This window comes from Rhipicephalus sanguineus, chromosome 1 (assembly GCF_013339695.2).
Source record: "Rhipicephalus sanguineus isolate Rsan-2018 chromosome 1, BIME_Rsan_1.4, whole genome shotgun sequence".
Classification (NCBI taxonomy): domain Eukaryota; kingdom Metazoa; phylum Arthropoda; class Arachnida; order Ixodida; family Ixodidae; genus Rhipicephalus; species Rhipicephalus sanguineus.
This window is the reverse complement of record NC_051176.1, coordinates 79,756,250-79,772,268: the sequence shown is the minus strand read 5'-3', so window position 1 is coordinate 79,772,268 and position 16,019 is coordinate 79,756,250. Positions and strand designations below refer to the sequence as shown.

Genomic DNA, 16,019 nt, shown 5'->3' with positions numbered 1-16,019 from the left:
CCAGCAATGCCGAAAAGTCTTCGAATATACTGAATATTTCTGATGCAGGTTGTACTGCACCCAGCGCTGGATAAATATTTTAAAAATTTTGTTTCCCTGCACAGCGGCACATACCCGGTGTACCCAAATTGGTCTAATGCTTGCTTTTGAAACCAATTCCATCACCAAATTAACCCTATGCTGTGGCCATTCAACTATGAACTGCCCAGTGACCCAAACAGGAGTCAAAGAGGTCAGATACAAGTGGACAGATGTACAGCAAACTGGGTGAACTTCCCAAAGAGTGCTAATCAGATTAAAATGTTATGTCATCAGTATCAGTGCTCCTTCGATTTCACTACTAGGGAAAAACAAATCATCACAAATTGTCACAAAGTTATAAATTCACGATGCTTACCTATTGAAATTGATGTCGGGGTAATTGGCATACTCCGAGTTGCTTTTAAGTGTATTTCTCCTCGGAAACGTGCAGAAAAATGCATTCGCCAAAAGGCAACCAACTTGCAGTTGACTCATTGAAAGCAACTGATCTTCACCACATTTCAGAAGGGGAATTGGCTGGAAAAGTGAGCACACAAAATTGCGACGGTCAGCACTCGCAATACAAAGGGTGCGAGGGTTATCTTACCTGGGTAATTAGAGCTGGAAGGCGAAGCGCTAAGGCAACGATTTTGGGCAGCAGCACTTTAAAGAAGCTCTCGGACTCACTGGAATCTAGCTCCTGAGCAAAATCAATAAATACCGCAACAATTTATCGTAACCGTAAGCACCCACATTACTCGCACATGGCAGAACAGATACACAATAAAGGAAAAAAAGACGAGGCAAGCACAGTCTCTCAACAAGCAGAATGTGACATACATATGTAGAGGAAACAACAAAACAATTACCAAAGGAATGAAAACCGAAATCCACAGCAACACACAGTTCGCAAATGCACACATTTTGAGCGATCCTCTAGCAAAATTTCGAAATCCCCTTTCGGGCATCCTCACATACAATGCTAAAAAAACTCAGCTACATTCGGGGGCAGCATTGACCAATGCTTCCAGAATACGCATAACAGCATCTGAAACCCTCTTGCTTTTATGTTCAAAAAGTTGATGCCAGGAACAAGGAGCTGATTTAAAGGCCATGTGCAACAAAATTTCATTTTGGCTAAATTGGTTACAAATGAGTACAGTAACATGCTACTGAAAGAATCTTGGCAGAGTTGCAGAGGGCCAGTAAATGTCCACAGCTCTCTCGTTAACAACCCGTAAAAAAAGCATTTAAGCAGATTACTAGTACAACTCATCAAATATGACACAAATCATGCTGCACAGTTTCTGAGATTTTTCAGAGTGCCATGTGAGCCACCCAACCTACCGAGGGACACGCTGATTCTCAACAATTTATTTAAAGAGAGTGGTGAATCCAAATGTGAAAAATTTCCCTGGTGGCTGATTTATATCTACGCTATCTGGAAATAGGCTTTTGATGATGCACGTGCATAAATAACAGCTGTAGCAGACCATCTGCATTCTTGGCATAAGCATGCCATTGATTAGAAGGAATGTCCATATTTCTTGTATCTGTATATTCAATTGTGCAGCCATACAAATTACTGTGCATACGTGTGCATTCGAACACAAGCTTAACGATGTGATATGTTGCACATGTTCCCCAGTCACGTCCCCAGAGAAACAAATCAGGATCGTTTGTGTGGCCACAATCTGAATGACAGGATTAGCGCACCCTAGGGCACGCATTTTGTAGCAATGCCCTTTTCGATGCTAATGCCATTTCATGCTTTTTGTGCTTAGACAGTAGCCAGAGCGATCGTCTCCCTACACTATTAACAGTATCAGCTGGCTGTGAGCGGTAAGTGATAAGACGAGCACAGAATCTAGTATACCGCAATGCTACAAAATGCCGGCCCATTAATCTGAAAGCTTGGCTGCAGGCAGTTCCAAAGCATGCAACCCGCTAAGCTGGGCCGAAGGGCGATACTATCAAGAAACAATGTTGTGCAATGCAAAATTTTTCTGTACATTGTTTGCTCTGCAATGAACTTGCCTTTTTTATCTCTAGTTGGAGGAAAAAAAAACTCCTTTTGCAAAAGCTAATAGTAATAATATCAGGAAAGTGATCTTATATCATTTGCACTTGGTTTTCATTATTCAAATTCACTTCAAAGTTGAAAGTTTGATAAATGCACACCCCAAATAATTTATTAAGAGTATATCTTAGATCTATAGCATCGCTTTAAAATATAAAATTGAACAGGAACAACCTGGCTGCCAGATTGGAGTGTTTTCTCATATCTGACATAGCTTAAAGGGGCCCTGCAACACTTTTTCAGCATGGTCAGAAAACGTTACCAATTGGTAGTCGAGGCTCCTGAGAACACGCGAGCCAAACATTATAGCGTAGCACACAGCCTGGAATTGACAATTAATTCTCAAAGTCAGCTAGAAATCATTCCCTCTTCTCTCGACAAATGATGCCATAAACCCAAATGACTGCGCTATAAAACCAAATTCCCACCCATTGGCTGATTTGAGCATCCTGAGCTGCATAGTTATGGCGGCCGCTGCGGAATGCCGCTACGCACCCGCGTGCACGCGCATGATCACACTGAATGTAAGCCACGTGTTCTAAGAAAAAAAAAAGGAGAAGAAGGTACTCAAGGTCATGACTTGCACTGACGAACGGATGCATCTTCTTGCCCTCTTGTCATCCCCCCCCTGTGTAGCTTTCAGTGCGCTCACTTGCACCAAAGGAGGGAAAGCACTTGATGCATGCGACAAATCCCTTTAACTCCGCTCGTACTTGGCGGATTCTAAAAATTTTTTCAGCACTCGATTTGTGAGGAAATTAGCTCTCTTTAATGAAGCCATTCGATGATTACTCGGAAAAGTGTTTTAGGGCCTTTTAAGAACTGCTAAGACGTATAGCCAAGTGCAAGCACCCTGTCGGCAAGCACCACAACCACAATAGGCAATAATCACTGTTGCAGTACCTCATTAAAGAACTTGTGAAGGCACTTGAAGTTCCAAATGGCAGAAACCCGTCCATTGTACTGGCGAATGGCTTCCTGAAGATAGAGAAACACAACACTTCATGTGCACAGTAGCTTATGACACCAAATAAAACTGGCATAAATTTTTACTTTAAAAGCATGACAAAATGAGTGCACGATGTCCTCTGCTTAAATGCCCAAAGAGGACTTATTTATTGTGGAGATAGGTTTGCACAAGGCTTACCCTACCAGCGCAACCAAATTGGGACGCAACACTCCTTCACCGCCGCCGCGCACAAATACGCTACAGCCAGGTTCGTCAACTCTCCAACACAAGGCAGAAAAGGCACTCAAGGCAGGTTGTCAACAAACACGGTTTTAATAACCAAAGATGCAGCACAGTGCGACAATCACGGGATTATGGGCCATACAGGGTAACTCCACAAGGCCGATCAAGTATGCCTGCCGACGGCCCTATGGTGATCGCACAAAGGGAGCAGCCTAGCGCACAGACGAGAAGTCACCTGCAAAGGCAGCACGTGACTCCCTCGTTACAGGCCTGAGAGCATGTGCTATGGCGAGCAAGCGCCAGACAGAAGCAAGCTCACGTTGAGAAGGAGCTGTCACTGGTGGCCAATGAGGACAGGTGTAATACGGTGGTGTGTGCTAGCGTGCTGTGTGCGAGCGGCACTCAGACGTCTGCACACCGGAAAGGGGCGAAGCATGGCATGCACCAGGCAAAAACGCCTGGCGTTGTCGCCACGGTTGCCATGTTGCCGTTTAATGGTGGTTCCCTGTGCTCAAGTCACGTGGGGCCAGCACATTCCCACAGTATGCAGGATAACAATCTTCAAGCACACTTCGCCAGCACAACCTTACATCTTACGCAATGTTCAAAAATGAATTTTTGCGATATGGAGCTACTTGCAGTTCTCATTGCATATACAAGGCTTTTACATGGATGAACCATAGAAAGTGAATCCACCAGAAGCAGCTAGAACCTAAGATCTACCAACAGACGCATTCAACATGCACTCAGTACTGGCAGGCAACCATAAGAATCACAGGTTGTCAGGTTTTCTTGCCTTGTACAAGCGGTTTAGCTGTATGCACTCAACATGTATTGAAGCGTTTGCTTATATTAGCGATTGGAAGTAATTTCATAAACCGGTGCAACTTTCTTTCTAAGCCTACAATGAAGGACATGTAAAAGTTTGAAGCTTACCACGAGGCCGTGCGAGTCATTGATAGGCCCCAACAGCGAGTTTTCGATCAGCTCCCACCGGCTCCGAAGTTTTGTAGCTCCATTGCTCTGTCATGGTAACATAAAAAATGTGAACAGCAAAAAATAATAATAATAATAGAATACTGACGAAAATCACAGCTCAAACCTCTCTAAATTCAATTAGGCATTTTTTGTAAAAAACTGAAAGCATGGATCATGAAAAACTATATACTAATGTCGCATATTGTAGTCACTCTGAAAAAATGTAACAAAATGCGAATCAAGATTCATTGCTTCACAAACGTTCCATGTTTATGTGATGACTTACACAGAATGAGTGCTCGCAATTACAGCCCAAGAAGAATGTATGGTTCTTAATTCTTTATTTAACAGTGAAGCTGTTCAGCAAAATGTTCCTTGTTCACCCTGTACCAAAAGCTATCATCATCATAAACGGGCATGCGCCAGAGAAATTGGGTAAATCCCACTACTCACCACTGGTCCACTAAAAATGAAGATGAAAACTATCGTCACCAAACGGGTATCCACTGTGTGGCCTATCAAAACACTATCATCATCATAAACAGGTATGTGCCACAGAAATTGGGTAAATACCACTACACACAACTTCCACTAAAAAGGAAGAAGGAAACGGTTAGCCTAAGAAATGGCTGCGAAGCGACGGCGGTGAGGCAAAGACCCCGAGTACGTACAAGGATAGAATACTAGGGAACGGGAAAGGCACCGGTGGCTGTGAGAAGACCCAAAAGTGATGGAAGGCCTACACCAATGACGACGTGCCTGTAGATCTACGAGAGGTGCGAACGCTTGGTTTCAGTGCTAGGTTATGTCTCCGGAGTTTGGACATCCGTATCGTGTCTGTGACTTTCTGTGGTTTAACACGAACGTCTCTGCGCTGAGAATCAACGTAGAAACAACCTAGCATCACCTAGCTAAAGCCTAGCTACGACCTAGAAACAACCTAGAAACAACCTGCATCACCTAGCTAAGGCCTAAAAACAGCCTAGAAGCAACCAGATTAGTCTTCAGAACCGTCTAGTTTCACTGTTTCAAGCCTTGCATGGTTTAGTGCAAGCTTCGCCTGTTTTTTTTTTTCATCCAGAAGCAAGTTGTTGTGCTCATGACATGCTAACAAACTATGGCAACCCATTGAAAAGGGTTGTCATAGTTTTACGAATTTTACCAATTTTACCAATTTCCTTATCTAACGAATAAATTTCCATTTCCCAGCAGATGCCCATAGTGTTCAATTCACTACCACCCTCATCAGACTGAAAGCCACACTTCTTGCTTTTTTTTTTTGTCGAATTTTGGCCACACCTACATTGCTATTAATTTCCCGTGCCAAGGGTTATGGCTACCACCAGAGAAATTATCTTCTGCAGGAAAAAGATCTGTTGGAACACATTGAAAATTCGAAAACACAATCGCAATTTGTGTGTCGCCCAGAAATAGTTCTATGTTAGCCACTTTAAGGAGTACTGAGATGATATTTCTTACTCTTCCTTATAGGAACCAGTGACGCCGAAATTTCAAATTTGAAATGCTTGTGTTGCTCCATTCTCCTGCATGCATAGGTACCTCTGACTAAGAATTAGCAGTGAACATAGCCTCGAACCCATTAAATGAAGCTTCTACGAGTTACAGATTTTGGTGGCAACAGCATATTTCACGAAAAGTCCAGCCATGGCAAGTGTACAGAAATGAGGCCCTCAAATGTGCACCGGCCACATGCGTATTTGTATGCGCCGTTTTCCAATAACTGATGTTTCGCGCATGACCGCCGTTGTTGTCTGTAGCAACAGAAGTGTTGCACTGCTAAGGGTATGGGTGAAAGTTCGATTCCCAGCATGGAGGAAAAAGTTAGGAGAGCGCATTGCACAATGCGATAAAAAGAAAGAAAGAAAAATAGTAGGTGAGGCATGCACACACCAAGCTTCGCTTGCCCCTATTTTCTCGATAGGGAAAGGGCTCCTCATTTTTTTATGTTATGGCGTTAATGCAAGCACGAGTGCTCATCTGAGTAGGCAGAACCTAACCACATCATTCATCAACATGACACGTTTAGTGGCTGATCAAGCTCTCTGTGATGGTTCACCTGTTCCGCGAGTATTGTCGACATCACAGACCGACAACATTGTGGGGAGAGGGGCAAGGGGCTGCACGCAACACTACGTAGAGGGGCCTTCACCATCTGGCTGCTTACACCAGTGGCATTTTAAGTAACGCAGCGAGCACCTTTTTTTTTTTTTCAGAGGGTGTACGCTTTCAATCCTGAAATGGGTGTGTCATGTGTTATTGTATGCTAGATATCCCAAGGTAGACAGAAATTTCAGTAGGGGCCCAGGCCTGGGTGGTCCACAACTGGGCTGATATTGCAGGAACATATTGTTTCATTTCTTACAGCACGCAAGGCCCTGTTTCAAAAAGCAGGCTTTCAACCCCCCCGAAATTTCGAGCACACATGAACTGATGGTGCTCAACTGCCATGAGGCACTAGTTTGTTGTAATTTTGGGCGGGAGTTTTGAAGTTACGACAAAAGTGGTCATAATTAATGAGATTAGCATTAATTATTTGTCTTGTTTGAGAATTTGCAATTGTCAGGTGCATACCTACATGTTAAAGCATAAAAGTATCCAACAAACATTTGGCTGTCAGCGGTGACTGCTAGTGGTCCTTTAAAGCCCCAGATTTCCAGATCCTATTAAAACTACTGGCAAGCATCAGTGTTCTAAATAACATATTATAAGAGCTTTTGAACAGCCAGTCTCAGTGTTGTTTTTTAGGAGGCAGTTGACTGTTACGTCATGATGCTAAAGATGGTCATGTGAGAGGTAGGCATGGCAATGCATCATTTGATGCTCATGCCAGCTGACTCAGTGCCTCCTATGCTGCTATTTGTTGTGAGGTCAGTCTGGTGAAACAGCACAGCAGATGACCGAGCGAGCTGGAGCGAGTGTTAAAACATTACAGTGTCCTCCTCCCATGTGACCACCTTCTGCATCACGAAAAAACAATTCTGAGGTTTTACTTGCCGAAACCAAGATTTGACCATGAGGCACACCATGGTAGGGGACTGCGGATTAATATTAACCTTCTAGGTTGTAAGGTTTGTAATGTGTACCTAGATCTAAGTGCATGGCCGTTTTTTCCTTTTCGCTCCCAGTGAAATGCAGCTGCCATGGCCATGATAAAACCCACGTCTTTGTGATTAGTTCCACAACACCATAGCCTTAACTAAGCCACCAGAGCTGATCTGCATCATGACGATGTAGAAACCGAAACTGACTATAGAAAAGCTACCATAAAAATTGCTGTTGAACCTCAATCTAACAAAACTCAATTTAAGAATTTCCTTATCTAACAAATAAATTTCCATTTCCCAGCAGATGCCCATAGTGTTCAATGTTGTTATCAACTCAAATTAATGAAGCTATTGTGGCACTAAATCCGATTTAAAAAAATTTTCCTAGAGTAATTCACTAAAACACGTAGCGATTTCTTTCTAATTTTGACACGGACAGGTTTTTCTTCGGGCGTGTGCTGTCACGCTGTCGCGGTAAAACATGTAGCCGCTCTAGTCGCGACCTTAGCTTCATTTTGACGGGGGTGGATGTCGCACCCATGCACGAAACAAAGGTCTGAACAGCTGGTAGCACTTTTACGCACCAAGTGGCGCTAGGGGAGGCGGTGGTTCATCGTCCCTGTAAATGCTCCCACATGAACACAGTGATCCCTTTCGTTATTTAATGGTTTAAGCAATAGATGGCACTGATCGTCTCCTTGCAACTTTCTTGCTCTGCCTGCTTGCACAACCACTGCATTCGTTCTCCCCGTCTTTACATATTGACAACTTGTCAAAGCTACATGTGACCGTTAACGTCGCCTGTATCACCCGCATATGGAAGGCTTCATGCCCGGGCTGCCCTTGCAGACTTTTCCCACACGCAGGCGCATGTTAGTGGCAAATAAAATGGTGTGGTAGCTTTCAGGTGTCGCTACATTACAATTTTAAATTTTGAAGGACTGAAAAATCCCTTTCTCAGTTTTACAAACCTCCCGATTTAACGAAATAATTCCAGTGCACTCATCATTTCATTAAATAGAGTTTGAACTGTAGTTAGAAGCTTTGAGACTTGTCAGTACTTTTTTGGCTGAGAGGCCTTTATGCAATGACAAAAAATAAATAAGAGTAGAAAGTATCACAACAGTACACCTTTAAAGTTACCTAACTAAATAACATGCCATACTGCGAGGTAAAGTCATGTGAAGTGTGTGTTAGGAAACAAGGTTAATGGGCCAAAATATTGTAGCACCCCATAATCTGCCGTGCCCATCAGAGGCAGAACTTTTGAGCCATCTACAAGAAAGTACAGGCCACCTGCATTGCCAAGGCAATGCTGAAAGTGACCACTAGGAGTAACCTGCACACGTCTTTTTGCATGAAATATTCGAGCAGCAAAAACCATCGTGCACACTTAATTAGTATATTCAAACTGCGCATGCAGGAAACACTGTTGTGCCATCTGCCTTGGCCAATGGTTCGAAGACCGCCCACACATTGGAGTACCAGAAGCTCATCTCCAAGGCCATGTGAAGACAGCTTGTGGCAACCGGACAAGATTTCATAACACTGATTCGAAGTAAAAGCAGCAACTCTCGAAAGACATGCTGTGCTGTAATAAAGGTGCTGCAAGTGATGCCTACAACTGGAACAGCTTACACCTAACAATGCTCAAGCAGTCACAACTGAAGCCTTTGACGATGACAGTATAATTGAGAACATAAGAAAAAAAGACACATGCCAAACAAGGATTCTGGAGATGAGGCTGAGCTGACAGATAGTGAACCTGTGGCAAGGTTCTTGATGCACTTGATGTCCTGTGGCAGTATGAGGCTCATATTCAAAAGAACAGGCATTGACTGCACTGTCAGCTTACAAGCCAGACCATAACAACAACACCCATCAAAAAACTTCGGATGAAGCTGACCGCCTTCTTCAAAGTAACATGAACTAGAATGCCCTAAGTAAAAATGTGCGCATTTGAAAGCCTGCATATTGTTTCTCGTGGCGAGATTTAATCGTAGTTTCTTTACTATTGTTTTTAAAGTGAGGAGGCTGTCTAAAATGGCTGCGAAAGCTAGGTGTGGTTAATCATTGCATCCGAGATTTGCAGCTATGGTACAAGCCACAAGCAACCATCAAACGTCCCATGTCGCGCTGATGCTTTGCCTAGGGAACAGTCTGTGCCACAGGTATTGGCGTCCCTAATCACAGAATTAGGCACAACCTTCTTGCAATAATTTGTGTATAGGTAGCTACTAATGTAATACGAATGCCAGGAATGACCTGGAAGCTGTGGTGTTTTTTTTATTGCTCAAATATCAAAACCTCTATTTAACAAAATTTGCGATATAACGAAGTTTTCTGCCACAAGTATGACTTCGTTATATTGAGGTTCGACTAGAACAGGAATTTAAGGTATTGCTTCAGCCCATTTCAACTTGCAAGTGCAGCAAGCACTGCACAGCACTGATGTCAAAGTAAGTGCTGCAGCATATGTTCTGACATGCCTAAATTATCAGTGTCAAATTTGAGTCTGAAAGAAATGAAGTAAATACACAATCAATGTCAGTTAATTGTGACATTCACAATGAGATATACAAAGATAACTTCACTAAGGTAAACGGCCCCAGGTGACCATTACATTTTGAATTACATTCCCGCAACAGTGTTCACTTTAAAAGTACATTTGACCATATCTTGGTGCCATAATTATTTCCTCTTACTACGTAATGCATGCGAGAAATTAGATGCCCAATTAAGCCTGCTTCATAGAGGGCATTTCTGACTGTTGCCAATGAGAAAGTGAGTCTTCAGAGCTCCTATAGGAGAATCGAGGGCCATAACATAACATGCATGCCACTTGTCACAACAACAGGCAAGTGAAAGTGTGCTCTAAAGTGCAGCACTTACAGGTCACCCTAGGCTTTTGACATCTCTCAATCAAGCACTGACTTTTGCAAAAGAGCATGTCACACCTCCTCGTTTAGAAATGTTTTGGCCCAATGGGCCGTCAATAATGTCACACACACACCGGATCACATCATTACAGAAATTGCTACAAAGATGACAAGCATCGTATATTCACTGGAAAGGACAATGAAGAGAAAAATAAGCTGAATGGTATTGGCAAGTTATAATTCTACAATACAAAAAGAAAAGCCAGTCTCATTTGTGGCAGGAGGCTTGGCAATCCAGAAAATACACAAACACAATACACAGGTGGAGCTAACCCGTTATGCCATGGATTATGACGGCGGCTGTTCCAGCCTAGTTAATATTTGTAAATACAGGCGTGGTATTTGCTAAGTTTAGTAACTGGCTTCCAAAAAAGCCAAGTACTAAATCGAGCAAGTTTTGCAAACTTTTACTGCCCCACAATGGCCCAGATATGACAAAATACTTTGGAATGCATGGCATACATTAACGTATTGTCACTGAGGTTTTGGAGCAAGAAGACAAAAGTGTTTGGTCTCGATTTTGCCTTCTAGTAATCAACCTCTTACTGCAAAATTAACAACAATATAACCAAAAGTGTTGTATTGCACAAACAGGACAAGGACTAAAGTAAGAGACAATGACGCACTCTGTGCGTCGTCGCCTTTTTCTTTAGTCCCTGTCCCGTTTGCGCAATTAAACAATTTTGATCATGAACCAACATGCCCAATTGTCAGACAATATAACATAGAAAGAATATATTATCATTCTGAACTAAGTTTCTCCTTAGTGTCCCTTTAGAGTATTGTCAGCTACAACCATATTGGAAGTGTAATTTAAAAGCATCATTACTCCTTGCTCGAGTGGGTACTTGCTCTGAGGAGAACATGGCATCCGGACGTGTATGCCGTCCCATTTGTCAACAGGAACAGCTGGATATGGTATTAGGGGGCATGGCTTTACATCACCACTTTCACTCCGCACCACCTGCCATGTGAAAAGAAGGCCTTGCGTAAGAATAAAGGATAATTGACGATCCAGAATTTAGGAGGAATTGAAGCCAACCTTGCAGAGAACTGTGTGATTACGGCTCATAGGTGGGCAGCGGGTTCCACAATGCGGCGTGCGCCTGAAGGTTTCTGGGATTGCGGTGTACTGTAAAAAAACTATTATGTAGCTGCAAGCTAGGCTTCAGAGCCCAACAGCAAGCAAAGTGGCAAAAAAACAACAATGGAAAAAAAAAATACTAGTCCTCTACTTACACTAGGAATACTTTCCTCAGACCCTGACGAGTGCTGCGAGCTTGGCGTGGCTTCACAGCTGTCAGGTATTGTATTGTCCTAGAAGCATAAGAGGTTTACGAAATCAAGCCCAATAACATTCGAAACTTACACTATAGAAAAATAGTAAATTAGAGAACGTCAAAAGACAAAATGAAAAAGAGAGGGGGAGGGAGAGGGAGCGAGAGAGGGAGCCTTGATCTTACGTCCGGACTTTCGGTTTCTGAACAATAAAGTGCTTCTTCACAGTGTTCAGCACTCTCACATGGCATATCGGTTGCCTGCAATGAGGAACCATTGAAAGCAGTATTATATGTAATGCCTTTGAAAAATTTGTGCATAACGATACACGAGACATTAAACTGGAGCTCACGTCAACAACCGTTTCTTCCGAACAAGATGTAAACTTCGATACTTGCGAATCAGCAGCGTCAAGCCTGCAAACACACGAGAAAAGTATTTGTGAGCGTTCTATACAACTTAGATGATGTCATAAAACGAAACGTGTAAGTGGCATACTCAGGGAAAAGTTCTTGCGAAGAGTTGATATCTTCTACGTCGTCCGAACTGAACTTAGTTCCCACGTCAGGCGAGTCCTTAGCAGGCTCTGTACTGCCCTGGACATCTGATAACTGCATGTTTTTTGCAGGACTCGAGTGTTTTCGTGCATCTGTTGCCTCTAAAAAGGAAACAAGCAGTTCATTTTCTTTCTGCAGTTCGCAATCAGTTATGCCAACTGTACCATTGGATGACGGATGCTTTTCCAGCATTGCTGAAACGAACCACTGCAGTTTGGCTTGCTTGAAGCGCTTTTTGCTGGGTCCTACGCCATCGCTCATGTTGCTTCAGCACATGATCGGCGCCAGATTCCGCACTTGTGCTGTGCAAAATAGATTCTCACGGAACAGTCGTACTTCAAAACATTCCAAGGCCTTGATCGCGGAGTACTTGTCACGCACTTTAATGAAGGCACAAGACAGTCAGCGTTTTTTATCGAACGCCTTGTGGTTACTACATCCGTTTTCTGCTACTATGATCCACCTCCTTGAACGATTTCACATTAATAACGCGTACACATCACGCAAGCAAGAGAACACAAACGCGGGCACTTCGCGACGTTGTTGATGGACATGTTATGGTACGATGATGATGATCATGTATGCGGCATTTTTCTTTGTAACAGACGATGTTACGTATTGCTAATATATAGCCTCAGTCAAGTTAATTACAAATAAATAGGATGAAAATAACATAATAAAATATAAATGTTTTCCTCAGACTCAGCGCAGCTGATGCCGCCGTCCGCCGCTCTCAGATGCCGCGGCATCTGCGAGGCGCTCGAGTAGCTTGCACTGCACAACTTGCCCGGGCTTGCATGCGTAATGCATGTCTGAATGCCAAGATGAAAGAAACAGAGATATATAATAATCATCTTTATTCCGAGAATGTAGCTTCGGAGAGGCGTTCTTAGTCCCGGATGCCTTCATCTATGGCCGCGTCCAGGGCCCGAGCGACCGCCTGAACTAGAGTGACCTAGGTCACGCTACCTGAGGTTGGAGTTGACCAAAACGCCACGCCGCCCGAAAACAGAGTGGTTCTGTGGAAGGCACCAACCAACAATAAAACTACGCTATTACATTCCGAGAACTCTGCGTGGGTTTTACAGCGAGGCTGTGTGTGTGCGTGTGTGTGTGTGTGAAACACGTACGTGCCGTAAAAAGTGGGCGAACCCCACTACTTTAATCCCACTCCACTAAAAATGAAGGAAACACGTACAGATCGTGCACGAAACGCCAAGCGCATATGCGGCAAAGCCAGATCGACAAGGCGATGCATGTTGCGGTAGACGCATTCTGCTCAAATGGGAAAGTTTAAAGAAGCATACGCTAAATTCAAGAGGTACTTCTGGAACGACATTTTATATTTAGACACAGTGTGTCATGTCACCCGAGTGCTAAACAGCGCGCGCTGCAGCCATCCTTCTTCTCGCGTGTAGGGCGTCCTCAAAAAAAGTGTCTGGAAAACTGGAAAACACGTGACCTCTCCCACAGGAACTGACCGAAGCAAGGGCTAACAATAGCAAAGTGCTCATGCATGTGTAAGAGTGCTAATGCGCAAGGTCAGAGAGGCAGAGAAGGTTTATTGGATATCATCGATGCAAAAAAAAAATTACTAAATGATCTTGAATCTCTGTTACCCAGAGCTTTATTCCACATGCTGCAAGTTTTGCGAGGCCAGGGCGACCCTGGAACACGTGTTATGGGAGTGTGACAGAGATGCATGGGGTTCCAGACGGAGACGCAGCCTCGAACCGAACGCGCTGGGAGACTGCACTGCTCAGCTTCGCCCTCGAGGACCAAGTCTGGGCCGTCCAGCGGGCTGAGACAGCCGCCAGAGCTCAAGGGCTCGTGGCCGAGGCCTAGGCGGGGACCATGGCGGGGATGTTCGCCCAAATTCCCGAAGAACTCGCCGGACTTTTTTTTTTAATAAAGTTTGCTCCCTTTCTCGAAAGGGTAAAGGCGCAATATATAATTTGGGGTGGGAAGCAGTTCACGATCATTCAGGGAACGCTCTTTAATGCTAACATATATGTCACTTATTAGTATTTTTTCTATTTTCAGGATTGATTTTCCTCGTCAAAATATAGAAAAGGTAATTGAAGCCTGTGAAATAGAAGAAATGAATTATGCGTGTGCAAGCATATATGTGCCATCTTTTGGCACTGTTTAACAAGGAAATAAGATTTCTCGAATCGTCGATATAGGTTGCAACAGGTTGTGTTTGCGAAAAATAATGGCGTTTGGATCCTTGCTGTGTATCTTATCTACTATCCTTCATGTGCTATCTTTACGCTGTATATTATATATATATATATATATATATATATATATATATAGACACAGACATACACACACACACTCACATACGCATGGAAATAAACATTTCCATTTGAAAGTCAGCGCTCTGTGTGCGTGTTCTACTCCTTCCTGACCTTGGGAAAAAATAACACGAGAAAAAACGTACTGGTCCAAATTCACTAAAACATCACACAGTTTCGCTTACCGGGAAATCGTACGAGATGGGGCCATATATCAACAAAGTTCTAAAGTTATGTAGCTATATTCTTTATAATCCCGGAACCGTGCGACCGCCGCGAATCAAATAGCTGAAGCTCAGCCACACGTGCTTGAAACTTAGATTGTTGAATTTCCTATTAAAAATAAAAAAATAACTAGGCAGCTTCGCACGAGTGGTGACAAGCCTGAAAGAACAACGGAGCTGGGCAGCCTTCCTTGTTTCTCTTTATTTTTCCATTTCTATTTAATATATATTGTCTCTGTTTCTTTCTATTTTTTCCTCTATCTCTCTGTCTATTTCCTTCTATCTCTTTCTCGCTCTCTTGTTCCTCTTTCTCTCTCTATTTTCGCTTCCACTTTCTTTCTAGCTATTTCTCTCTCTCTACTTCTTTCTCTTTCTGTCGTGCTCCCTATTCTTTCTATCTCTTTTTAGCGTCTGTTTCTTTCTACCTCTTTCTCTCTCTTAAATCTTCCCTTTCTTTCTCTCTTTCTTTCTATCTCTTTGTTTCTCTCTCTCTCTGTACTCGTTATCTCACCCATCCGAGTTATTGCATCCCTCACCGGACAAATCAGCGCAGCGGGAGAGCGCGCGCCGTTCAGGGAGCGAATCAGCTAGAAGACGAAGAAGAGGACAAAGACAGCGAGCGCCGGCTCCGAGATATTGCGTTGCACGAACTAGAAAGGTAGAGGCCATTCATGATGATGACAGTTCTTGAGAACGCGTAACGGCATAGTGAAAAAGCATAACAGCTCGGCTGTAAAAAAGCTATCGATTACAATTGAGATGATGAAGTGCACGAATGACGCCAGCTTAATCCGGATAACATCCAATCAGCACTTGTACTTCTGGAACCGGCATCTCTGAGCCAAAATCGGCTAAATTAAATCATTACTGTGCGTTGGCGTCTTTGCTCTTTCAGTCGTTTCACGTATGCACCTTTTATGCTCGTTGCAATTAAGTCTGCTATAGTCGAGCCTAAGATATTGTCGAATAAAACCACGCAGTAATGTAATACCGTAGTAATACCGACGACTGCGGGCTAAAACTCATAATGGCTGTGACCTGTACATGTCAATACTCATATTTCAGCGCTAGTGACTTCTCGATTATAACACGTTCAGTTTCTCTCCTTGCACGCGTGACTATTTTGTACCTCCCCGAGCAGATAATTTCGTTTCCGCTTTCTTTTTGCATGCGGGGCTTTATCAATCGGGCGCGCTGTATTCACAGTTCCACAGTTCGCATATGCTATTACTGTTTGACACATGGTAATCCATGCAGTATTATCTTGCTGCCACAGCACAATGACAGCTCGTAAAAATTGCACGTCGTACCAAACCATTTAGGTTAAATAGCCTCCAAGTGGCCTGCGTTATATTACAGCGGGTAGCAGACGCCCACCGCTTTCC

General features: G+C 43.4%; 1 protein-coding gene across 2 annotated transcripts in view; it reads right to left on the bottom strand.

Moving 5' to 3' along the window:
- The window catches only part of LOC119393306 (poly(ADP-ribose) glycohydrolase), a 50,797-nt gene extending 38,146 nt beyond the window's left edge, over window positions 1-12,651 (bottom strand). Inside the window, exons 1-11 of one of the 2 annotated variants that reach the window (XM_049414881.1) lie at window positions 12,270-12,651; window positions 12,052-12,209; window positions 11,906-11,969; window positions 11,739-11,813; window positions 11,515-11,592; window positions 11,318-11,407; window positions 11,105-11,239; window positions 4,230-4,316; window positions 3,005-3,079; window positions 629-721; window positions 398-558 (exon numbers count right to left, since the gene is read on the bottom strand). In XM_049414881.1, coding sequence (XP_049270838.1) covers window positions 398-558; window positions 629-721; window positions 3,005-3,079; window positions 4,230-4,316; window positions 11,105-11,239; window positions 11,318-11,407; window positions 11,515-11,592; window positions 11,739-11,813; window positions 11,906-11,969; window positions 12,052-12,209; window positions 12,270-12,371 — 1,118 coding nt within the window. In that variant the 5' untranslated portion in view covers window positions 12,372-12,651. Of the gene's footprint in view, window positions 1-397; window positions 559-628; window positions 722-3,004; window positions 3,080-4,229; window positions 4,317-11,104; window positions 11,240-11,317; window positions 11,408-11,514; window positions 11,593-11,738; window positions 11,814-11,905; window positions 11,970-12,051; window positions 12,212-12,269 lie in introns of both variants that reach the window. The other variant, XM_037660252.2, reaches the window with a different exon arrangement.
- Window positions 12,652-16,019: the final 3,368 nt, after the last annotated feature.